The sequence below is a fragment of the Hippoglossus hippoglossus genome, chromosome 8 (genome assembly GCF_009819705.1).
Source record: "Hippoglossus hippoglossus isolate fHipHip1 chromosome 8, fHipHip1.pri, whole genome shotgun sequence".
Classification (NCBI taxonomy): domain Eukaryota; kingdom Metazoa; phylum Chordata; class Actinopteri; order Pleuronectiformes; family Pleuronectidae; genus Hippoglossus; species Hippoglossus hippoglossus.
Genome location: NC_047158.1, coordinates 12,302,245 through 12,327,522, shown reverse-complemented (window position 1 = coordinate 12,327,522; position 25,278 = coordinate 12,302,245). Strand labels below are relative to the sequence as shown.

Sequence of the window (25,278 nt, the reverse complement as noted above, 5' to 3'; positions counted from 1 at the left end):
TGAGAAACATCCGCTCAAAACATTCAGAATAAAAAGCTTCTTATCCAAATATGTTTTAGGATTCATGTGGAAATTAACTATTTGGATTTTTCTCACATGTTTAACAGCATCTCATGATTCATAAAATGTCCAAAATTGGATTCAGTAGAAATTCACAAGATTCAAATGTATTTCCATGTTATTTTTATTAACATGTCTTTTCCATAGTTAAGTGTTTATAAAACAGTATGAAGAAAAATGCACTTTGTATTGCGACTCAGCGCCACCTGGCGGCTGGGATGTGCAGAGTTTGGCTGCAGGAAGGAGAGATTCATAGAAAAGTATGCAAAGTCAATCACAGTGAATCAAACATCAGAAGCAAAATAACATAAAATACAACAGGTGCAGACAAAACAAGCACCATAGTGAAAAAGTTAAACTCTTAAAAAATGTATTTATCTGAAAGAGGCTAAGCTCTGCAGGATTGGAGGCCAGCAGCAGGACAACAGTTCTTCAGGCCATTCATGCTGTAGTGGCCGTTTTACCTCGTTACAATAGGCCGCCGAATCTTAGCCTGCAGGTTGTTTATCAAGTCAGACTCGTTTCCAACATATATACTTTTCCCTTGTTGTTAAACCCAATGTCAACACACTTCAACCGGAGGCAGGTAAAACTTGAAAGGGTTTATTTGCACGTTTCCAGCAAATTGGTAACAACCACATCTTCTCTCTGTCCTTTACCGAATTTGTGATGCATATAGGTCAAGTACTCGTTAAAGTGTCACGTTCAAAAAAATGTTTCCGATCCACTCCTCCGCAGACATTTGAAAGGCTGTTCTAAAGATGCCTTCTCCTGAAGGAAGGCGGTTGGTGTCACTCAGGACAGTGTGCTGGTGTCTCTGGGCAGTGAGCTGATGTGCTGCAGCAGCTGGTCGCAGTAGAGAGGACTCCGCTGTTTGTCTCTCACAGCCTCCACTTCCTTCTGCAGGAGGGCCGGGTGGACCGAGCTGCCTTCCTTCAGCATCTCTGGACACAGACAGACACACAGCAGACAGTTCATGAGATGGAAGTGGACAGACAAAATAATATATATATATATATATATATATATATATATATATATATATATATATCTATATCTATATCTATATATATATATATATATATATATATATCTATATCTATATCTATATATATATATATATATATATATATATCTATATATATCAAATACTGAAGTATTCAATAAGTTGCATAGAAATCCGTTCAGTTGTTTTTGTGTAATCTTGCTTACAATCAAACCAACAAACAAACGGACAGGAAATGAATACTTAACCTTCATGGTGGAGGTAATAAAAAAAATCCTTTGGATATTAAATTCAAGTATTTAGTTTCCCTTTAAAGTCAGATGCTGAGTTACAGAGTTAAATGGAAGTCAGAACACCAGTGATGAACAGCAGTACATTATCCACCCTGCAAACCAAACGTGTTAGTGTCCTTTTCTTCCACTGGGAGGCGACAATTCTCTTTTAAAATCCTCTCCTCCCATCATCCCCTGCGGATCCTCACAGGTATATCGAGTTACTTGAATTGCTGTCGATGGATAAATGCTTTGGAAACCACAATAACAAAAAAAAAGTGCTGTTCCAGTGGTGACACGCCGTCACTCTGGATGAGTTAGTTCATGTAAACTCATCATCTGATACCTGCCTTTGTTCTTCAAGGGGATGGAGGGGATTTTTGAGCTTTTGTGTTTACTGTACTCAGTGGAGAGCAGTGGAACAGAACAATGGCGACTTGTGAGAAGGGAGCTCTGCCCGTGCCAACAGTCTGTGCGACTGAGCAGGTCGCAGCCGTGCTGGGATTATCAGGGCGGTGGGCTGAAGGAGTGACAGAGGGAGGGATGAGAGGGAGGTGGTGCTGTCCGTCACGCTGTCGGGACATGCTGCCTTCATTAAGACACTTCACAGATATGCGTTTGAAATCCAAGAAGCATAAAAGTGGGATCAACTATTAAAAAGAACAAAGAAAAAGAGAGTGGGGGGGGGGAGCTTCAAAAAGAGTCACGAGGATTGCTTCCACATTTGTGGCGCAGGCAGATATGGGTGCTGTCAGATACACACGATCACTCAGCAAGATGTGAGGTCATCTCGTTTCACAAAGAGACTCCGAGCTTCATGGAGATCACAGTTTGAAACACTGCACAATGGCTCATATGTTTGTTTCAGTTCTCTGTATGGGCCAGATATGCTGAGACACACTGTAAGGCCGCGTTTCGAACCAAAAGTACCCAGAACATTAAGTCCCGGGATCTTTCAAGGAACTTAAAGGCTCCTGCAAACTATTGTTCACCTGCAACTTTCCACCTCGGTCTAAAGACGACTTCATCAAGATGTTCCACTCGTATCTTTAAATAAAGTTTAGCATTCCAGGTCGCCGTTTCCAATTCCCTCTGAATATCCTCCTCAGTAAAAATACTTTGCTGTCTGTCGTTCTATCAAAGGCTTTCCTCTGCATCTACATAATCTTGATGTGTTGAAGAACAATAGCAAACACTTTTATATGTAGCTACAGGCTTTCAAAAGCTGATGAAAACATAAGCTCCTAATGGCAGGTGTACATAGTTAGACTGGTAACAGCTAAAACTGTGCAAAAAATGAGGCTGTGTTCCAGTTTCATATAAATATTCGTTTGTGACTGTCTACAGCAAAATATTTATATTTCTGATAAACCCTAAACCCCCAATCAGGAATAAATATCTCATTTGTTAAGGAGTACTTCCAGCAGAGGATTAATGAGCACATGGTTCTCCACAGTGCTCATGTTCATCTCAAAGGGAAAACCTGTCACACAGTGCAGCAGGAATGTGTCATTAATAAACTCTTGGACGTCACTGACAGACCGAGGAGAGCTTTATCAAGCTTTAGCTACACAGGCAATAACCGTTAGAAGGGATTTGTTGATAAGCAGAAAAAAATATATAACGGATCACCAGACTTATCCTTTAACTAGTATCAGCTTCGGTGCGTAACCAATTGCCAGAGCATCAGTTAGAGAGGCTGGCGTATCCGGAAAGAGACATTCTCCTGAGCTGTTCCTTTCATGTTCCAACTTTAACATAATGTATGACGGTATAGTTTTTCAAAGAGAATCCTGAAAAGACACAAGCACGGACATGACTCAAAATCACTCAACTACAAGAGCTACAGTCGTACAGTACGTGGGTGAAGGCCGGTTCATAAAGTTGATTTACGTGTGTCACTCTGCAGTCAAGGTTACACTTGATAACCAATGGCAACAACAAAAATGCTGGGAAGTCTTTCAATCGCTGTCTGGCAGAGCCTCGAAATCCCGGTATGGAAGCAATCACTGCATCTGGTGAACGTGTGAGCGCCTTCTTCTCTTTGTTTTTCTGGCTGCATGAATATGAGATATCCAGTAATGAGGCCTCTCGTCTCTGGCTAAGGCATCTGTGCTCACCTGTGTCCTGTCGGGAGCAATGACAGCTAACATCCACATGAGTGGGAGAGAGCGAAAGTCCAGAGGAGCTGCGTTACGCACTTCAGGGTTACGGATTCCGCACTCAGACTTTCCACTGATACATGGAAATAAAAAACAGAGCCGTGAAGCTGCGGGCCGTCACAGAAAACGGACGGACAGATAAAAGACGGAGGGATTAGGTGGGATGGGCGTGAGGACAGATGTGAAAAGGTGGCGAGGAGAATTGGGGTGGGGGTGGTGGTGGTGGTGTCCCCATGTGGTTATCATTAGCTGTGTGTGTGTGTGTGTGTGTGTGTGTGTGTGTAAATTGATCTGGATCTTGTGTTTCACTGTCGAGGGCCACCTCACCCCGACGTCCCTGAAAGGACTCGATTCAGCAGCTGGAAGCGAGCGGCTGCTGGTGATGAATTGCCAGAAAGGATGGTTAATGTCGAGCTTCTCAAAAACCGGAGAGGAGGAATGTGTTGGCAGCGAGCCAGTTCAATAATCTCCGTCTATGAATGTCTCAGACGCAGCAGGCCCATCATCACTTCACCTTTGCTTTCTGTAGCAGCTAAATATCAGATTATCACGGCCATAAGGTCCATGTAACACCATTATAAATCAAACCCCTATTATGTTATATTCACAATCTTTCCTCGTTCTGATCAGTAAGTGATACAGAGGAAATATCTCTGTTTCTTTTGATGTGGAGCAATTCTTTAAACGGTCACATTCTTTCCACTTTCCTAAGATCCAGAATTCACTTTGCTCCCACTGTGTGCATCTTCCCACTCGCCACATACAACCTATCAACACTCTTATCTTCATCTCTGAGGTTGCGAGTCCAAACGCCGCATCTGATCTCACCGAACACTTGGCCCTGCACCGAGGCATCGGGGTCGTCCAGGTGCAGGAGGAGCTGCTGGAAGAGGAGCTGCAGATGAGGAGCGCAGAGCTCTGGGTGGTAATCTTTGGTCAGGTTGGACAGCCACCGGCCCAGGGCCTGCAGAGCCGCGCCTCGCACCTCCTGGCTACTGTCGTCCAGACGTTTCAGCAGATCTGTGGAGGAGAGACACCCACATGGAAAAAAATAAGACTCGCAGGTCTATGATATATTTAAAAACTGCAAAGTGATTATTCGGAATTAATTGCAATGCGTTCATGTGAATTTCCAGCGAGGAGAGCTTTCATTTCTGTGGGTGTGCCTGTCATTTACCGGGGTAGATCTTGTTGAGGGCCTCAGGGTGCAGACTGTGTCCTATGAGTTTGAGCATGGTGGACACAGAGCGACAAGCCAACAGGCGGCCCATCTGAGAGTCCTCTTCCAGGGCCGACAACACCTGGGGTCTGAGCTTCTCCTCCACACACAGCAGCTGCGCACATGAAAAGGCCGAGACAAGCTCATTAAGCTTTTCATTGAATGACGTGATCAAAGCCTGTTTGATACAATTCATCACCGAAGAAGGAGAAATCTGGTCTCCCGATTAAACATGATATAATGGAATACTGTGTTTTGTGCAGTAAAGTCATTTTGTCATGTAGATTTTCACAATGAAAGTGCATCTCTAAGTGGAACTTAAGCTGTTCAGACATGGAAAATGTCCGGTGAAACTGGGTCTGGGTCCATATGAGGAATGCAGCAGGAGATTGTCTGGGTCAGGCGCGTCCACAGGAACATTTCTGAAACATTCAGGCGAGGGGGTGGCGCCTGGGTAGAGCATGCAGGAGGCAGGACGTATAAATTCTGCAGCGGAAAGCACATTGTTTTTTTGTTTACAGGACATCGCCACCGGCATCGAATCTTGTCTTTCCAAGTTGACATCTTCGTCTGCATCTTCTTCGTCTGCATCTTCTCTTTTTCAGCCTGAGATATTTGTACTCTTGTACTTCTGCGTGCATTGCGTGTTAAAAGTGTAGTCAACACGCACGCTCGCTTGCGAATTCTGGAAAATGTCGGGAGCAACTGACTTGGACACATGCAGCCTCTCCGGAAAATGTCAGTGTCTGAAAGCAGCTTTAATGGGGTGGCTGCTTTAATACTGTATTGTTAAAATCACTCTTTAATCTCCAAAACCCTCTTAAAAAGTCTGCTTCTAATTCATTTACGGTTACGATCAGTTATCTACATTGAGAAGCAGGAACGAGGCTGGTTAGTAAAAGTGACATCACAAGCTGAAAGATAAAGAACACACTTTCCTTCAAGAACTAGTGTTGACTTGTGTTAAGTGTTATATCACCTGAATCATGGCAGATTCACATCGGGTCTGGATCAGCTTGTACAGACACATGGGCACGGAGCCCATCTTCAGAAGTCCAGTGAAGACCGATGTTTTCATTACACAGAGGAAATGGACAAACAAGGTATGCGAGGCTGAGCGCCACAAGCAACAGGCCAAGAGGTGATTGCTAAAACCTCTGTCACCCCGTCTGTTTGCCATCGGAACCACGCGGGCGAAACAGAAATAAGACAAAAGGAGCGAGGGGACAAGGGGAGAGGGAGGGAAGGAGACAGAAAGAGGAGGGAAATTTGGCAGAGGTGTGATCCGGCATTACATCAGTGACAAAGTGAGGACGCCGAGTGTAACCGGAGCTGCTAATTGTTTTCACAGGGAGTAGCGAGGAAACAATGTCCTTCTGAATGAAAGGCTGTTTGATTTGCCCGTGGAAATACTCATAACCTCCTGTTGTTAAACCCGTCAGGACATGTTTTTTTATTCCCCCTCAGCTGTAACCTCACCTCTACCCCAGGAGCTGAGAGAGACCAGGTCGTACTCGGTCACCGCTTTTCCACATTCGGGCGCCAACTGATAGTAAAAGTTCGATCGCACACCGACACCCACTCACCAACACCCAGGCTCCCATTGTCCCCCAGCTGTTTGCTCTGCCTTGTAGTTGAAGACGTGTGAATGGAGGCGGTGTGTGAGCCGGTTCCAACTGGTCACTCAGCGCACGCGAGGGGCAAACACGGCCAGATGTGTGCGTGCGAGTGTGCATACTGTAACTGGGCACATGCTCCGACAGGCAGGTGCAAGGGCACGTCCCAGTGATAGTTCCTACATATAACAAGGGCCAGGAACAGTGGGAGCATTGTTGCTGAGGGACAAAGGTATGTGGACCCGCTTGACCCCCACGTACACCTGCTACCTGCTGCGGCCAACTCTTTCAGCCAAGGAGAGAAGGATTTTATATTTTCCTAAAAGGCCAAGGGGGACCGTCTACTTTGTTGTGAAATGGAGAAAACAGAGAATTCGAAGTACATGTCGACTCCTGATGGATTTAGAGAACGCACTACCACATCATTTCCTTTACAGCTGAGTCAATAAAAAGTGTTTCTACAGAATGGAGATCGTACTACTGGCTGCTACTCGCTTCCATGTAACCGGTGTTTCATTTTGTGCAGGCAGGTACAATCACTGCATACTTAATGTAGGTGTATGTATGTACCTGTCCAGGTGTGATGGCCCCTCCATGCAGCAGGGCCAGCAGACAGCTGAGCGCCGAGGTGCGGACGGCAGCGGCGATGCGGCCTGCTCGCCACACCAGGTTGGGAAGCAGGACGTCGCACAGGAACTTCTCGGCCCCGTCACGGAAATGCCTGGGAGAGGGGCAGAAGGTGAAAATATGGAGAGGGGCAGAGAAACACATTTCTATTGCCGCAACATGCCGCTTTGAAGATAAGTGACTGATGTTGGAAATGCATCGGCAACACAGTGTGGATGCTGCAGCCCCTTTCCCACACATTTTCCCACAAGGCAGATGGGATGGGGGGGGGGCAGTGGAGGAGAAGCAGGAGGCGAGGGGCTACAACATCTGGGTGTCATCCTGTCCCCGCTCCTTCTATTTTCCATGCTGGCTTAGTCTCTCGGACATCCTCTCTCACACACTACCAGAGTCTGCACTTCTCCGTCTGCTCCCAACCACCTCCACAGGCTCTGATCTCTGCCTCTGGCTGTTCAGCTGGTATCACAATAAAGCCGTCATGTATTTAATAAAGCGTGCTGCACTCTTTCAGCGCCAGCAGGGGGAGACAGTGTGACGCGGATACAGCCCGCTCTCTGCTGGTTCCTTCTCTTCATCTTGACAGGTGTTGAAAGCTCTTCACCAACATGACGCCAGAAGATGGAAAGACTTGCAGCGATGTAGCCCGAGGGAAAGAAAATGAGGATTTGACCTCTTTTTTGCGCGTCTTCACCTCGTGGGATTCTGCACACCGCAGCTATCTGTGCTCCTGCAGTTTTCATAAACAACTCACTGAGTTCTTCATGAAGAAGAACTGGTTCAATAATATTGATTTATCAGATATGGTGATTGGTAAAAAAGACCTAATTTGCAAAGCACTTTTCTTGTCTTAACAACCACTCAGAGCGCTTTACTATAATATCAAGTATTTCTTAATCATTTGCACACTGACAGTCTGGGGTCAGCATCTTGCCCAAGGGCACTCCATCATGTGGAGCTGGGGATCAAACCACCAACCTTCAATACATTTCATTGCTTTGACCATCAGTTTGATTATATTGTTGGTGATGTCGCATTCCTTTGATATATTGTGATTTGATGTATATTGGTTTTGGAGATATTCATATTATTACTGCAATAATTATTTCAACTATACTATCCATTCTTATGAGGTCTTTGTTAAAATGTATAAAAATCTGCTGATGAGCCGTTTCTAAAACATGTTGCTTAAAAGGTGATATTTGATACAAGCACAGTTGAATGTTTCATTTCGTCTTGTTTTGTGTTAAACAATCTGTAAAATCTAGGATCCTGATAAAAGATCTCCAGTTTTAGATTCCCTGTTTTATTATGTCTTCAAAGCTGAAATCAAGACCCCTACTCTTCACGCACTCTTATCTCGGTTGCAAGTGGCACATGAGTACCGCCTGCCACAAGGATGAACTTTCATATCTTACACATCACCTTCTACTTAGATTTCACATCTAGCTCTTTAATCACAGCACATAAAACAAAAACAGTGTGTGCGTGGATGAAAGGTACCAACATCCATGCACACATCCTTTCCCTTTCTGCTCGTTCTGCAGCCGAGCTATCATTATGTCATTTGGGTTGTAGAACAAAGGGAAGAGGTTTTCTCTATGACTATCATTGTCTTCTTGATGACATAGCATATGTGTGTGTGTGTGTGTGTGTGTGGGCTACAATCTGCTGAGCCAAGATCGGGCCACAAATCATGAATGGAGGGATGAGCCGAGTATGAATGGAAATATTATGGCAGACCGCACAACCCCGTACAGTGCATGTTAAGCTTTTACTTGAAATCTTTTGAAGATGTAACATGATTTCTTTCTGCTGATGGTTCTGCGATTACCAGAGATACGGCTCAGGAATGAGAAACGCTGTAAGCAGCACAGGTGGCCGCGCTGCGAGTGGGGAAGAGACAGAGGCTCCTTTTGTCTAGTACGCACATTTATGGATAAAATAATTTGATTAAAGTTGAAAGCAAAGTTCCAATTTCCAGTGTTTTGGCAAAGGTGGCGGAGTGTTTTGGCCCGACAACATTTCCTGTTTACGCAACAAATTTCCCTGACAAAGGCTTTCATTTATCTTGTATTCTTGACACTGTTGCTGGGTTGAGGCCAAAGGCACTTTTGAGATCTTCCCATACAAGGATTAGCAGTTTATCCCTGATATTCTCCAATGGAAACAACTACTAACCCGGACAGACCTTTGGGCTGTTGGGTTGGGGTAAGTAACACGCTGCAGCGATATCTCTATGGCAACCCTCTTGGACGAGGTTTGTCTTTGTTATTGACAGGAGCAGCTGCTGTGATTACTGGGACCCGGGATGGGCCTCAGGCTTAATGCATTCCCTCAGATTAGAGCTCTGAACCCGGGCTGAAAGCTGCACAGCTGAGGGCTCGGAGGGGACCCTGGAGGGTGGGGTGGGGTGGAGGGGCGCCACAGGGGAGAAGAAACTCCAAACAGGAGCTGCTCTCTGGGTGTTGGACGTCCTTCCAATCCTACCTCTGTCACCAGTCAATAATCATTTAAATTAGTGAGGAGACTTTTCCGACAGCATGTGCACTCGTCTGTTTCATGCATGCTGGGAAGTGATTAAGTAGAGTTACTTCGTATGATACTCCCTAAGAGACCGTTTCAAGTTCATTTCTGGACTACCACTGACGGTATCACGCCATGATGTAACCCTATCATCGACAACATGACTACCTGTCCAAAAGGTCCAAAAGAAACTGGGATACTGAAAAACGGCTTCCAGGAAATATACCATTGAGTGTGCAATTCTAATTATGGTCCCTTGTGGGTGTGGAACTTATTGGCAGGTTAATGTGAAGCAAAGTTTCAAAATAACAAGCTGTGATAATAATATCATGACTTGGAAAACTCAGACGAGACGAAACCGAACAAGACTGTAACATAATGCAGTGATTATAGGGTGGAGAGTTAACCTGTGATGCCGAATGATGCGTCTGCACCTTTGTTCAATGCAGAACATGCAAAAAACTTCCCATTAACCTACTAAAGACACATTTCGGTCCTTAGCGTGTTTCATCAGCAAACTTTCTGTGTGTGACTTTGTCCCCCTCACCCCTGGGAATCCAGTGTGTTGGTTGCGTTCAGTAGCAACTTGGCCAGCATTGTGAAGATGCTCAGTCTCATCTCTGGGTCTTTGTCTGGCTGGAGGCAGCTCCAGAGCAGGGGCATCAACTGGCCCACAAACTCCCCGATCACTGGACCTGTAACACAAACACAGGCACATGTGTGAAGACCCTTTCACGATAGATTACTGAATTTCATCAAGCAGCTTTGGGTCGTTTGAAAGAGCTTGAACATGAATTCTATATTTAAAGACCTGACTTTGGTCCCTGCTGAAATCAATAGTCAGTTGACTTTAATTCCCTCCGCCAAGGATGTTTTCATCAGCGCGTGTCAGGGAAGAATATTTAAATGTTGGTGCGGATCCAGGTCAGTGGCTGGATCCAGGAATTTTATTAACTTTCTTTAAAATTGCGAGATCTGAGGTTTTTTCTACTTTTGTTGATTACTCGAAGAATGATTCATGGATCATGATGAAATTATCTTTTCTTAATATGATGTATGTTTCATAAGGGGACTGCTGAGCCTTGGCAGAGGTATGCACCCTTCTAGTTAATTCTGTCACCACTCATTTTCAGCCTAACCACATAATTCTAAACATTAAAAAGAGTAGATGCTTTTCATTGTGCCTTAATTCCTAATTTTATTGTCAGCCCACACAGACGGGAGACATATTTTTTATTTAGCACTGACCAGAGGGCTTGGTGTTATTGAGCCCTCAATGAACTGGTGAGACAGAGACACAGACTCACTGAGGAAATGAGACACAAAAAGGTCTTTGTGTGATGGAGTGTTTTTGTATCTATTACAGGAAAATGAGAAACTCACAGGGCAAGAATTCCCAGTTACACTGATGTGCCCAGTGCCCACACACACACACACACACCCACCAACAGTCTGACTGCATGTTTTCGGAGCTATATATAGTAATCTGTGTGTGTGTAACAAGTGATAAGTGTCCGTGCCCTGTTTGCACTCTATTGTACAGACATGAGAGGAGACAGAGGAAATCCGGCAACTGCCCGAGGGTGGTGGACAATGTTACAAAGAGATACTGGAAAACAGAGAGAGAGCGAGAGAGAGAAAGGGAGAGAGCCACTTCAGCCAACAGGATGTGTGAATCAAAGGGTGTGTCACAATCCGGAGTTAGAGAAGATGTCTGCAGGTCATCTCCCGGTGACTATGGTATGAGAGGAGATTTCCCTACACTCATAGACAAACACTTTCCTCTGTATGCGGTCATTTCACTGCTTAGAGAATCTGTCTGTGTGTATCCTGTCCTCGAGCAAGGCATTAAGACCGAACGTAGAGGAAAGGCAGCGGGAGATCAGACATTTTCACACCGACTGAAGAACAAAAGACTGTGAGGAGGATATGAGAGGGCAGCTGTGTGTGCGGAGCTGATGAGCAAGCGAAATGACCAATTCTCAGTTGTCAAATTAACTACCGCCAATTGTTCAGCAGAGGGACAATTTCCCTGAATCATGTGCACATCAAACACAACGGCCGCATGCTGTCCGTTTTGCTGCCAGTAATAAAGTCCTCGGGTCATGTTAATAGACCTAAGATCACATCTGCAAGAAAAAAATCTAGGGAGGCTCAGAGCAGCGTTCAGCATTCGCAAATAAAACACACACATACACACGGTGAAACAAACTGAGCTTCAAAGTGGCCTTGATCCTGGGGAAGGTCAAGAGTAGGCGGCCGTAGTGCTGTTTGATGTAGTGACCCGCACAGGGATTACAGGGTGGACTTAAAAAGGACTGGTCAGTTAGCTGTGTGTGTGTGTGTGTGTGTGTGTGTGTGTGTGTGTGTGTGTGTGTGTGTGTGTCCTTTATGTTATATCCCAGTGGGCCCCTTAACTTAAATGCCCAGTAACCTGTTGGGACATCACAATGGGGACAAAAAATTAGGTCCCCACAGGTAGAGACAGCTTTTTGAGGGTTATGACTTCAGGTTCTGTGTGTGTGTGTCTGTCTGTGTGAGGATTAGAGGGGCGCAGCTGCCTAGTCAAATAAAAAGAGAGGGGAGGGCGGGGAAGAAAGAGATGGAGATGAAAGTGTGGCACAGGGAGGCGCTGATGATGGAGGATTATATGGTATTGGCGGAGATAAAGTGAAATCTCACCACCAAAGACAAGGTCACAGCTTTTTTAACCCACTGCACCACACACATGACATACATGCATGCATGCACGCACACACTCTGGAGGCTCAAACTGGTCCTCACAAAGACAAGTAAACACACACACATACTCTCACAAGCATAGACTAACCTCTTTAGACAAGTCTGAGAAACACTGACTGACTGAGAAACAGAGGGAGCAACAGAGGGATTTACTAAAGTCAAACCCCCGCATTTCAAATTCTTATTATCAAATTATTTGTAACCTAAGTGCTTTGGCAGTTTCTGTTGTGCGAATAGGCCAAACAGCTTTACGCTTAAAAAATATGATGTCAAATGTTGGAAAGAATGGCTTCACCGATCACACCATAAAGTCGTGTCTGACAAAACCTTATTATACTAAGATTGTAGTCTCAACCAACATCCTGGGGTGAGCATGTTGAGATCTGTGACTGATGCAGGGATTTTCTCATCAATAACAAGTAGCTCGTCTGACCGATGTCTGAAACACCATCCTGTATTTCTTTGACCACTATTGTGTCTCGATATGTGCAAACCTCAGCACCTGCGGCGCAATTTTGGCAACGTCTCGTGCACATTGAGGCGTCACTTCTCACCTGATTGTATGACTATGATATGCAGTTGGAGTCTCTGTGGGGAGTAACTGGACCAGGTGTTGACAGAGGCAGACAGCCAGTCCAGCAGCCGACCCATATGTTGCCTATAGAGCTCAATCCCAGAGTCCAGGCCCTGCACCTTACACAAGCACTGCACGCTCTCCAAGGCCTGAAGGGAGAAGAGAGGGATGAATTAACCAAAAAACAAAAAGACAGAAATTCGTTAAAGTTGAGCAATTATCGCTGTTTTCTTGTAATTTAAGAAATTCTCCAGGCCGTGCTGAAATAGGAAGCGCAAAACTATCCTGTGAAACCCTGGGAAGAACAACACTGCAGACATGACAAGGTCTCACACATAAAACCACCGAAACAAAAACCCTGACAAATACACAGGATGTCACAAAGGCACAGGAACCGACACACACACACACGCACACAGACTCACACCAATAAAGCCGAGCTGAGAGGAAAGGGCAGGGATAAGAGATAGCAGAGTAAATAATTAGGGCAGACTAACAGACCTTTTGGGGAACTTCATAATTCCCTTCATAGTCCCTCAGGGACGGACAGGGACAGAGACGTCTGAGTCACAGGAGAGCTAGACAACCCTGAAGCTGTCCACTGATGGGAAAGACGTGCCCCCTTTCTGGGAAAACAAGTCTGACTTTCCCTCCGGATCCACAAATGCCCAAGGACATTCTCACCCTCCCTCTCTTTCTTAATCCATTCCTTCCCATGTCTTCTCTAGCACTGCTCCCTGTCTGAACATACATATGCGCAGACACACGTGAATGCATGCACACACTGGTGGCCCCTGTCATTAGCCTCCTATGGCGACCAGAAGATCTGGTCTAGGACACGACTCGCTTCACTTGTCGCTGTTTCTGTACGTCTCCCTCTGCATTCGGAGGCTGACCGCAGCATTAAAGCATTAAAGTTACATATCAGTTTGTTTGTGTGACCTCAGGAGGCGTTACGGAGCCACGAATGGAGGTCAACTGTTGACACAACACCTGCTAAGAGCTGCAGCTTACGTCAGTTTTTTTTTTTGTCTTTTGCTTACTCCACCTTTCACCCAGGCCTGGGTTTAAAGTTCCAGTCCAAAGGTGCAATTTCAGATGCCCTGGCTAAGTGGGTAATTACACCGTTAGCCATGCCCACTTTGAACCTGTACAAATGCTTGCATTCCTTGAATAGCTCTTTTGCTTCATAAAAGCTGTTTACCCTCCTCATAAATATGATGGAAAGAAGAAAATTGAAGGGAGAAAAGGGGTTAAAAAAAATGAGGTAATGGCAGAGCAGCGGAGAGGAGGAATCTGGGATCGTATCTTCATGCTGGTGCGTTCTGTTTTCTCACCTTTTCACTGAGATCTGGAGAGGGGGAGAGACTCTGGACAGTGACCAGCACCTGCAGCAGCTGGAGGCTGACCGAGCCACAGTCTGACTCACCCTGACGTAGCAGCACATCCACACAGGCCAACAACTGCTCCAAGTACATAACCTGGGAAAGAGGGAGAGAGGAAGAATTATTAGAAGGTTGCACTTGTGAGAGGGATTCTGTTGGAATGTGGACTGCGTCTCTCAATGAACCCCATTGCACTTTGGTCCGCACACTATCCCCTTCCTGCAACGCCCTCAGTCCACATCTACTTTCTCACACAATTAACTCTAAGTGGTAATGTTTTTTTTAATAACTCGTGATCCACAAAATACAATAATTAAGAGAAAACTTCTTTTCCCATCTCTGAGAGCATGTGTCAGATTTCTGTCACTTGTCAGCCAGTGTTGTGTTGAGCTCATGTTTAGACAAAGACCTGCGGCTCAGGCTAATTTCCATGCCATCACTGGGATCACGGCCTCTTTTCCTGTTTTCTCGTTGCCTGTCATTATGGCTTGGCTCGGAGGGGGCTGGGGCTGTGGGCTTCGGTGGGAGTGGGGGAGACTTTAGTGTGTGCGAGCAAAGAATTCTCAATATACGCTCCTATCTTAACATATTCCCCCTCACTCGGAAAGCACAGCCACTCAGATACCACAAACCCATGTCTATCACTAGGGGGCACTATCTTTTCTAAAATTTGAGCACAGCACAGCTTGGCAGTAGGGTGGAGGAAAAACAAGTGCAAAGCCAAGTAAAGATGCTCAGAGCATTAAAAAAAGAAGAAGACAGGATTTGTGAGGAGGAAGGGAAGCTAAAGGAGTCTGCGAAACTAATGAGCAAATGTTTTTATTTTGCGATGGAGTGTTGAGCACACACTGGGGGGAAAAAAAAAGCTTCTTACACTTACATGGATCTTGAGTCCAGGGTGTTAGTTGAGTGTGTAAACATATTTCCCTGAGGCTAAACTAAACTTCCATGCAGTTCTGAGCGACCGTGACTTGCCCTCATTCCTTCAGCTGACATACACAGGCAGAGTGCCCATTCCCTACTTGTGTGAATGGGTTCAAATAGTCATTGATGGGGGAAATCCCCAAGTAATTCACTGGCACGTGAACACAGGAGGAGCTGAAGGGAGGCGGACAAGATAACAGTCGCAGACGCACACATTTACGTAAAAAAAAAAATTATTCCCACACATAATATACTGTATATGAGCAGAAAACAGCTATAAGGGAAGGCAGAGAGAGGGAGAGTGGAAAAAGTGGTGCAGTGTAATGACTATGTGGACACCTGGAGCAAGGCAAGATACACCTGGTTTCATTGGCCTGGGCACGCTTCAGGGGCCTCATTACACTGTGTGTGTGTGTGTGTGTGTGTGTGTGTGTGTGTGTGTGTGTGTGTGTCCACCACTGGATACATCAATTACACACCCACACACAACTCCACTTTCAGGAGCCATACCACAAGGCGATAGATTCCTATCCAGTGGGGCGCTCACCCCCCAAAGCTACTGATGTTGCCAAGGCAATGGGAAAACAAACAGCGGTAGTGGATGTGGTGCTGACCCCTTGCACGAAGGTAAAGTTTGCTCTCCCGCCTTTCTTCTCCTCTCTTTATCTGTCGTTCAGCAGAGCAGTGAGCGGTGCTCGGCTGTCATTCATGACAAAGGGGAGGCACGCCGGAGACACGCTGATGTATGGAGTTATGTTAACGCTCGTGTATTCAGCAGAAAACGGGACGATGTGACATTGTGAAATGCACAGACAACATGAAAAGAGACGGAGCTTTTCCTTTTTTACGACCTTTCACTCTGATCACTGGGCGACTGGAGGTTAAGCACTTTTTAAAGACAGTATGCTCACTGTTATCAAGCCTGGCTGGAAATATGCATCCTAACTCATTGTCAGGCCTCTTCTTTATGCCGATCCTCCTCCTCACCACTATCTTTACTAAATCATACCAGCCCCGCAGATATTGTGAAGTCTGCTTCATTATGGCAGCTCACAGCATAGCGACTCTCGGTTGTGTGTGTGATGGTGTGGGTTTGTGTCTCCTCTGTGGAAAACCCCTATAAAAAGAAGCCCATATGTGATCCATAAGCAATCTAATCTAAACAGGTCACCTCAGAGCACAGCGGCTTCACAAACCACTGGCTCGCCTTTTACTTTCCCTTAAGCACTTGACATCATCTTCAACTTAAAACTAATATTTGTATTTTTTTTGCCAAGCATCTGCCATTTATTTTTCTAAGCTGTCTTTTTTCCCCCTACCGAAATGGAGAAAAGAAAACAGGGAGTTGAAAGAGTCGGTGAAGTTAAGTCGCGGCGAAGCCTCATATCAGCCTCCAAATCTTATGGTTGTTCCCTGAACTCCCCGCTGAGCCTTGCTGCTCCCCCTGCCCCTGCTCACTTTGATGATTATTTATATTTCATTTTTTAACAGGCTTCATTTTGACCAAGTCCAATTTCAAGGCACATAACTCTCTCAAGTTGAATCCAAATGCACATTCTTATAAAGTTCTTAAGATGCCTTATTTAAAGAAAAAAAAAAGGAAAATATAATAAAATCAGGGTATCGAGTCTCCTTTTTTTGTTTTACTTCGCTATTTGTGTCTGCAGACAACTCTGCGGCAGGCGGGTGCACAATGTTCTGGATCAGCGTTTCGGCACGGAGAGAAAGAGGGAGAGAGGGATGCAGGTGCTCCTGTCTCGAGGGGTGTTATTTACAGGCACACAGTGATCTGGCCCTGCTCCCCGCTATGAACCCTGTATGTTGTCGAGGAATGTTGCAGGTGCTGTGTCTGGGTGATCTCTTGAATCGCAACCCCTCTACGCTTTGCCCTCAGAAACAGAGACAGAGAGAATGACAGAGGGAGATAGATGGAGGAACAGACCGAGAGGAAGCAGAGGTCTGCCTCCATCTGTGCGAAAACGTGTGACTGTCCCGTCCTGTTAGTTCTTTCTCTGGTTGACCCTGCTGGAAAACGACCAGAGAGGACAGAAGGGGGTCAACTTCCCTCCTCATTTATCACTGGCCTTGACCAGGCAGGCTTTGAAATTTCAGGGATTCTTTCAATGGCACGGCTGAACCACAGTCCGGTGCTGAGACCTGACACATGGCTATAAAAAAAAAAGAGACAAAGACTGTGCACTGCCTTGTCTGCTCCGGGGGGGGGGGGGGGGTCAGAGCAGCCGAGCAGGGGTCACATGAAATTAGTGGATTTTTGTTATTATTATCCCTGGGAGGAAATTCTTGCTGGCCTCACTGAGAGCAGGGTGGGGTCAGGGGTGTAGGTGAGTCAATAGTGCAGCAGGATCAGAAAATAGCTCTCTGCCAGGAAACTGTTATTTTGATTCTGAAGGGGAAACATATTTGGAAGTACAGGAAGCAGGGATGATACTGCTGCGGACTCGATGGGACTTTTCCAGAGGCAGACCGTTATTTGCAGAGAAACTCCAAAGGCATTTCTTTTATAATTTCTTCTGCTATGTAAGAAAAATAAAAACTAAAGAGACGTTGAACATTGTGGGGGCACATCTCCCACTTGCGTGTGAGCAGAGAGGTTTTGATCGCAGATTTGAAATGTTAGTTTTGAAAAACACCATGTGGCCGGACCGTCGCTTTTGCTGGGTCGGCATTTTGTAGAATTACTCAGCCGCAAACCCGCTGAACTCACTGTGTACAGAAGTGCTATTCAAAACTCCTGAAAAAGTCTTCCGCTAAAGAGATGTGGCATCTTATCATGAAACCTATTTCCATGTGGGACAAATTAGGCAAGAAATGTACTGTTTGACTGCTGAACTTTCAATGCCAAAAATAAGAGCAGTAAGGTACACAGAGTGAGTGATGACCTCCTGTGACACTGCCAAGATCACCGAACCAGACTGGAAGAGAAACAGCTGGTGCCCACAGATCAGGGGGAGAATCAAGACAAGGCAACCAATGTGGGCAGAGCAAACCGGGAAAATCTGTGATCTTTTGATCATTAAAACATCAACTCCCTCCCTTTCCACAGTAAATTTCCTTTTTGCTTCAGTTGACAACAGTAGGATGTGCATTCACAGGTAAATAAAAAAAAAGCTAAAAACAGCTCAGCCACAACCAAACCCACGCCTCCCTCTGCTGACCTGTTGATATTCCTGGCAGACGTCGGGCTGAGCCAGTGTGTTGGCAATCTGCTCAAGATGTGGTTTAAGGAGGGGTCGGGAGCAGCCACCCAGCACCGCAGCCAGCACCATGAGGGGCGCCCAGGGATGAGAGGACGACTGGGGCGTTGTCACGTGATCCAGCAGCAGCTTGAGGAAGGCGGCCGGAAGGACAAAGGTCCCCAACAGTTTAGCAGCAGCCAGGCACTGGATGTAAGCAAAGAGAGAGAGAGGAGGAGAGTGAAGAGAGACATGAGGGAGTATAGAGGAGGAGGAGAACAACAGGAAGAGTGCTTTTAATTTGCAGCACATCAAACATCCACACAATTCTCCTACGTTGACAGGTGCATCCAAAGTCCTTGAGCTCAGCTGGATGCAGTGTAAATTTACAACCGAGAGAAACCGACGAAATGCTACTAGAGGTGTTGACTCAAAGCTCAACCGATGTGTCCGGAGATCATTCAGTCATGATTGAAATTTCATAAAATGATTCCATTAAGAATGACTAAAAAAGAAATATAGTGTGATGCATAACAGCTAATCTGATGAGTAGGATTTATTTATTCCCAGAGCAGATTGATGTGAATTAGAATATTAAACAAGGCATTTCTTACTGTGCACCATGCAAACCAGATTTACTTTTTTTTAGTGTTTAAAACTGGAAGTCACACACTCCACCGTGCTCTTCTCAAACCCACATTGCTGACGACGTCCCTCTCGCTGTCAGTGCAGGCCCGATAGAGAGTGGCCAGGAGAGGCTGCAGATGCTGCGTGTTGTGGTCCTCGGCGTGGAGCAGCAGCACAGAAAGCAGCTGAGACGTCCGGACCCGCGTGGGCACCAGCCAGTCGGTGACATCGTGGGTGATGGCTGGCACCAGTCTGCCCAGATTTCTGATCACCAGCTCTCTGCAGCCCAGCCCCGGACGCTCCACTGGAGGAGAAAAATGAAGAACATTCAACTTTGCATTCTCTTCTACAACTGCTTAACAGTTTGTCATATTTGGAACATTTATTAGTTATATATTTAACTCTCTCTCAGCCGCTTCATCTACTTCTCCTTCAGTTAGTGAATGACTGAACAATCTCCAAGAGATGGTCAAGTTGTCGGGTTTCATTAGCTCAAAACGCAACATGTTTTCTGTCTGAATTCCCTTGTCTATGTATGGAGTTGTAACTTGTAGAAGTTGTAAACCAACACTTGCAAGTAGTTCCTAAATCAAGGCTTGTAACAAAGGGTGACCAGGCTTTTGCCATCAGGACCCCGAGGCTCTGGAATTCCTCGCCTGTGGAGATTAGATTTTAAAACTATTGCTCAAAACATGTTTTTATAGGGATGCGTTTTTTCCTTTCCTTAGGTACTTAGAAATTAAGTTTTATTCTTATTACTATTATAAATATCGCTGATTCACAGGTTTTTAAATGTCTGCTGACTGAACTCCAGCTCGTCACATTTCTACACGTAATGTTTTACAATTAAGATTTACCCATGAGGGACTTGTCAGAGCAAGTGAAACGCATTCTCAACCTACATTTCAAATCCTGCATCGCGCTCTCCCTCCCCTCATTCTTCTCCATAAAGGCACACTAATGAGAGAGGAAGACGGGACTAAAGGAAGACAGAGATAAATCAGAGAAACACACCAGGACAAGACAAAACAAGCTCCTTTCTGGTCATCTCTCCCTGTCTAACAGTGACCTCTTCACACTGGGAGGCCCGGCAGATTTATGATGGCACGAAAGAGAAAGAAAAAGAGGGAGAGAGATAGAGAGGGCCTTCCTTCCCTTCCCTTTTCTTTCCTTTCCTGTCCCCAGGCACAGCGCATATTCATCCCCATTGTCACATGTAGCTGTGGGACATGTATATGAGCTTTAACCAAAATGCAGGGCCCAAGAACTCTGCCCGACACACACATTAACACACTTATCCAGGCTCCACAGGTAAGCCGTGGTGACCACGTTCAGGTTCACACTCATTCCCAGCCCCAGGGCAGACACTTATCTTTCCAAGCCAGTGCCTGCCCTGAAAAACGACGCTGTCACTCGAAGCTTTGTGTTTTTACTATATCATTTATTACTACATGAGACATGATTTAATGCAGCAACGTGGAGGGGATTGCATTTACATTTGCATTGAAGTGGTGTGACGGGTATTTATTATGCTGGAGGACAGACCAGTGAAGCCGATGCACCTGGAAGCTTATCTGTGTTGTAACACTGGAATTCATGGTACACCATTCCAAACTTAGATTTCACCTTAATTAATCCCTCTACTCAAAGAGCCAAAGAGATCATCTTACAGGATGTAAGAAACTCTGAACTTATGGTCTGAGCTTAAGCCGGATATCAAGGATATTACTGCTCAGATCATTTCACCAGGTAAACACCAGCTCTGTCTAGACAATCCAGTGTTTGCATCATACAGGCTTAGCATGAAGTTTTTTCCTCACTGCTGTTTTGAAAAATGGCGACTATATGAAGCGGTTACCAGTCTCGCACTATACCGTGGTAAAATTCCCTATGGTTAGTTGTACTGTTTCAGTTTAAATTACCATGGTGATTTGGTTGATACTGTCCAACATCAACCTGAGTTAGCAACTCCCCAAGACCCAGGCACAGCAAACATGCATTTGAAAATGTAAAAATGTGGTGGTGGAAAGAACCTTTTCATTTTCAACACATTTTAACAAAACTGTGATAATACCGATAGCCATGAGGATTTTGGTCGCTATAATCATGATAAAACATTGTTACACAGTTTCATCTCTATTAGCAACAATGGATGCTCACAAGATCTTTAGGAGGCAGCAGTGATCTCTCAATGCTACCTCCTCCACCTGCACAACAGCCACAAATGCCAACAGCTGCACAACAGCCACAAATGCCCCTCACTAGAATTTGCATGATGCTCTGGTAAGCAAGTGTCAAAATTGCCCTCGACACAAGTGGGATGAGACCTGCGCACATTTCATAAACAGAACTTATACTAGACTACAGTGTGATTTCACTTTCAGCCTCTCGTCAGCTTGCCAAACTGAATATAACTGGATACTTGATTGGATTTCTTCTCTTTAACATCTCATACAGAGCATGTTGAAGTGCTGGAGGTCAAACACAAATGTAACTAGAATAGCACTCAGAGCAAGTGCATCCACCATCTTTTCAAGGCCAAACAGTCCCCTTAAATTCTATAAAGCTGCACCAAATTGCACACACTCATAGATATCACTCCTCTAAATATGCCTCTGCTTATTACCAAATTGAATGAGTTCTTCCCTGACGCATACCAGACCCTTCGCCCAAGTTCTGTGATAATCAGTCTGGACGTTTTTGTGTGATGCTGCTAATTAACAGACAAAAAAACTAACAAACGCATATGAAAACAAAACCTCCTTGGCTTAGTTATTAGGTTATTAGTTTATGTATGACATATTAACACTTTTTAAGACTTTAACGCACACGGCTGATATCCAATAAAGAAACATGAAGATAACCTTTAAGGGTCTTGAGTTTAGATAGGAACAAAAACAAACAGCACAGCTGTCTGATCCCCTGTCTCTCCACACACATGGAATAGAGTTTAATCGCACTAATGCCAACAACTCACACAGTATATTTATAAGACTCTCTCGGCAACTGACCCAGTTTACAGTGAGATAGCCAGATCAAATGACTGAGGATGAGCCAAGAGACAGAGAGTAAATAAATCTTACCCTTGAGGCAAATATCTGTAGGGCACCAAAAATAACAACTTTTAGAACCATATATAAATGAATATGTAAATCTGAAATCCATTAACAGGGGAACTTAATGGTCAAAGTTATTCTTGATTCATTCCATTAAGTTTGGACTCTATCTCTCTCCCACGTTGACTATCTGAATTTAAAATGACAGAGTGACAGAGAAGCTGCTGCTTTGCCAGCTGTGACTGACCTCCTGCTGGGTAGAAGGGAGGTGGGGTGAGGAGGAAGTCCATCTTATCCTTAATGTCATCCTCATTCTCCTTCTCCCACTGTGCTCCTACCTGTCTCCATAAATCAGCTGCTAGAAGTCTGCAACAAGGGAGTGCAAACACATGTTAGAGACATTTTATAGATATTTAGATCATCAAACTCCCCCTGACCTGAAGAATAGCACGTGAGCAGTGGCATGTTATATTATGCAGTAAGGGGAAGTATGTCTGCAGTATAATACCTTATTTCTGGGATCTCATCGTTGATGTTGCTCAGCAGGAGCGGGATGAGTTTGTGGAAATAAGAGTATCTGTCTCTCATGTGAAGTAGCCAATTCCCAACAACTACAGTCACAGCTTTCCTCACCTGTGCCACAGGAGGTAAAGTATTAGTTCAGGGTGAAAAGCTTAATAAGCTGAACTTGTAAGGACACAGAGTGGGAGATTTTAACAGTAGATTATTTAAAGAAATGGAACCTGTGGCGAGTTGTCGAACAGTCTCTGCGCCATGTGAGAGAGGACGTCATCCACGTTTTTCCCAGTGCCATGCTGAATGACGGCCCCGGTGGTTTCTATGACAGACACTCGTACTCTGGAGTGCTGATGGGAAATCGTCTGCATCAGAGGCTTGACCAGGTTCTCAGCTTGCATATGAAAGTGCTCTAAGGAGAAAGAGGTGAAATACACATCAGTTTATTCAAACTAGTTACCATAGCACATAGCACAAAAATATTTATACAGTATCAATAATGAGACTGGACATATCCTGTGATCTTGGTTTGATTAGCATTAGTATGTTGCTCAGGTTTTATGATTTCAAATGCAGAACTACTGATTACTCTGAGTTTTTGACACAATGTTGCACAAGTAAGTGAAATGATCTGACTGTCGAATAGTGAATGCTGTCAAATATAATTATTACAGTTAACACAAGCCCCCCCCCAAAAGTGAGAAGCACTGAAACAAATGACAAATTAACTTTTTTTAAAAAACATTAACATATCTATTGATATCTCGTTCTACATTAGGTTATTTGAAGGATGTGGATTGTATTGATGACTACAAATCAATTATTCATTCCAGCCACTCGGCGTCTGCGTGTCAGGAAACCATGGCGACCGACTCCTATCAACAACACGAACCTGGAACACGCGTCGCAAACTCCACTGCGCATCTGCAGCTTTCTCTTTTGACATCCGGGAAGGGATCGACGATGGCTCCCTGCAGTATGTTGATCATTTCGGTCAGATACGGCGCCAGGTGCTTCCCGCACAACTCCACCGTCAGAGAGAGCAGCTCCACGGCCGACAGCCGAAGCTCCTCCGCGGGCTCCAGGATCTCTTTCTCCCCAAACCGCTGAGCCAGGCAGGGCATGAGATAAGGCAGCGACTCCTCCGGCCTGGGGACGCAGCGGATGAACTCTGTGATCGTCGCTATCGCTGTGTCTCTGCACCGTTCGCTCGGATCTGACAGGCACTTGAGGAGAGGCTTGAGCAGCGCAGAGAAAAGCTCCTGTAAGACGCCGCCGGAAAGTCCTCCGTCGACGGTCTCCCTCTTGATCTGGTCCAGGGCCCTCCTGCGGGTCGACATGTTGTCTTCGTTCAAACAGTTCAACTGTCGAGCGAGTCCTCTCAAAACATCAGCGGCAGCATGTTCGTCTCCCGCCGCCATCGCTGCCATCTTGACTGTTGTTATGGGAACCAGCATCTGCACGACAAACAAACGACTGCTTTACGACAGCTTCCGGTTCAAAATCTCAAACTTTATTGGTATTCATAAACACAATGTCTACATCTAAAATGCTACAATCAAGTGTCACACAGTTACACATATGAAAAAGGGGGCAGTAGAGGAAGTTTTTGTAGAAACTAAATGTTTGAAGGTTATTGAAGTTGAAAGAGAGATTTGCCCCCCAAAAAATTTAAAGAAAAAAAACCACTGTCCCACTTGACTACTTGAAGTCACACTATGTCCAACTTTTCTTTTCTTTTAGAATTAATGATTTCTTTAAAAGGCAGGAATTTATGAACATGAATGTAATTTAGATTTAATGATTTAAATCATGATTTCAAAAACTGAATGAATCTGCAAACTGGCAGATATAAAATTAATAAATACTTAAAAAGTTGTCCCAAAGTTACACATCTGTAAAAGAGGTAGGTAGATGACGTTTATTTAAAAAAGTTATTTATTTTGTTGTTTAGGAAAAATAATAAAAACCTGTTCAACAATACCTGAAGTGGATGTTTCTTATGAAGATTTTATAACCTGCAAACTGGCAGGTATAATAGGAATAAATGCTGAAATTAAGTGTCCCAATGTTACACTTCTGTAAAAGGTTGGATGAAGTTTTTGTAAAAAAATGTTTTTACATAAAATATTATTTCACTGCAGACAGCTTGTTAAGTACAATAAGCTTCGTCCCACTTCTTTTTAGGGAGGATGTCTTCTTTAAAGATTTTTTTTACCTGAGGTTAGGTCAAGTTTATGCAAAACTCATATTTTCAAATAAATTTGTTTAGTATGATTTCACTGCAGGCAGCTTGTTCGATTAGATTAGATAGAACTTTATTTATCCACACATCGCGGAAATCCTCTTGTTACAGCAGCAAGCAGGTCAGAATGAGGCAGACAAGAGAGTAAAGAAATATAAGCAGGACAATAGAATAAAAAAAAATAAAGCATTTAAAAGTTAAAATATATAGAATAAAATTAAATAAATGCAGAGTATGAACATTCTGTTCACACATGATGAATAGTAAGTGGTACAATAAGCTTCGTCCCAATTCTTTTAAGGGAGGATGTTTCCTTTAAAGATTTTTACCTGAGGTTAGGTCAAGTTTATGCAAGAAAAATGTCATATATTTTTTGGGGTATGATTTCACTGCAGGCAGCCTGTTATTGTGGCCCAGAGAGAGATCTGCATGGATGCTTACTGTGCCTGAGGCCACTCCACTTGTTTTTTAGGGCGGATGTTTCCTTTAACGCGTTCTACCTGTAAACGTGCCTTGCGCGTGCTCGCTGC

General features: G+C 44.6%; 1 protein-coding gene across 1 annotated transcript; it reads right to left on the bottom strand.

The window, feature by feature from the left end:
• Window positions 1–693: 693 nt before the first annotated feature.
• Window positions 694–24,269, bottom strand: LOC117765883 (dynein assembly factor 5, axonemal-like). Its single transcript, XM_034592445.1, has 13 exons — window positions 23,396–24,269; window positions 22,731–22,915; window positions 22,496–22,620; window positions 22,235–22,353; window positions 19,003–19,235; window positions 18,287–18,511; window positions 14,139–14,282; window positions 12,782–12,950; window positions 10,033–10,180; window positions 6,906–7,056; window positions 4,678–4,834; window positions 4,329–4,520; window positions 694–1,004 (listed from the first exon to the last, which is right to left on the bottom strand). Exons 1-13 carry the CDS (start codon window positions 23,958–23,960, stop codon window positions 856–858), a joined length of 2,562 nt encoding a protein of 853 aa, XP_034448336.1. The 5' UTR covers window positions 23,961–24,269; the 3' UTR covers window positions 694–855.
• Between the last annotated feature and the right edge of the window lie 1,009 nt (window positions 24,270–25,278).

Excerpts from the sequence above, each read along its gene's own strand:
- LOC117765883 (XM_034592445.1), bottom strand. The coding sequence starts at position 23,960 with ATGCTGGTTCCCATAACAACAGTCAAGATGGCAGCGATGGCGGCGGGA. Across the intron at positions 22,621-22,730 it reads TGTTCGACAACTCGCCACAG|GTGAGGAAAGCTGTGACTGT; the intron begins GTTCCATTTCTT and ends CCTGTGGCACAG. Across the intron at positions 4,521-4,677 it reads CCTCAACAAGATCTACCCCG|ATCTGCTGAAACGTCTGGAC; the intron begins GTAAATGACAGG and ends TCTCCTCCACAG.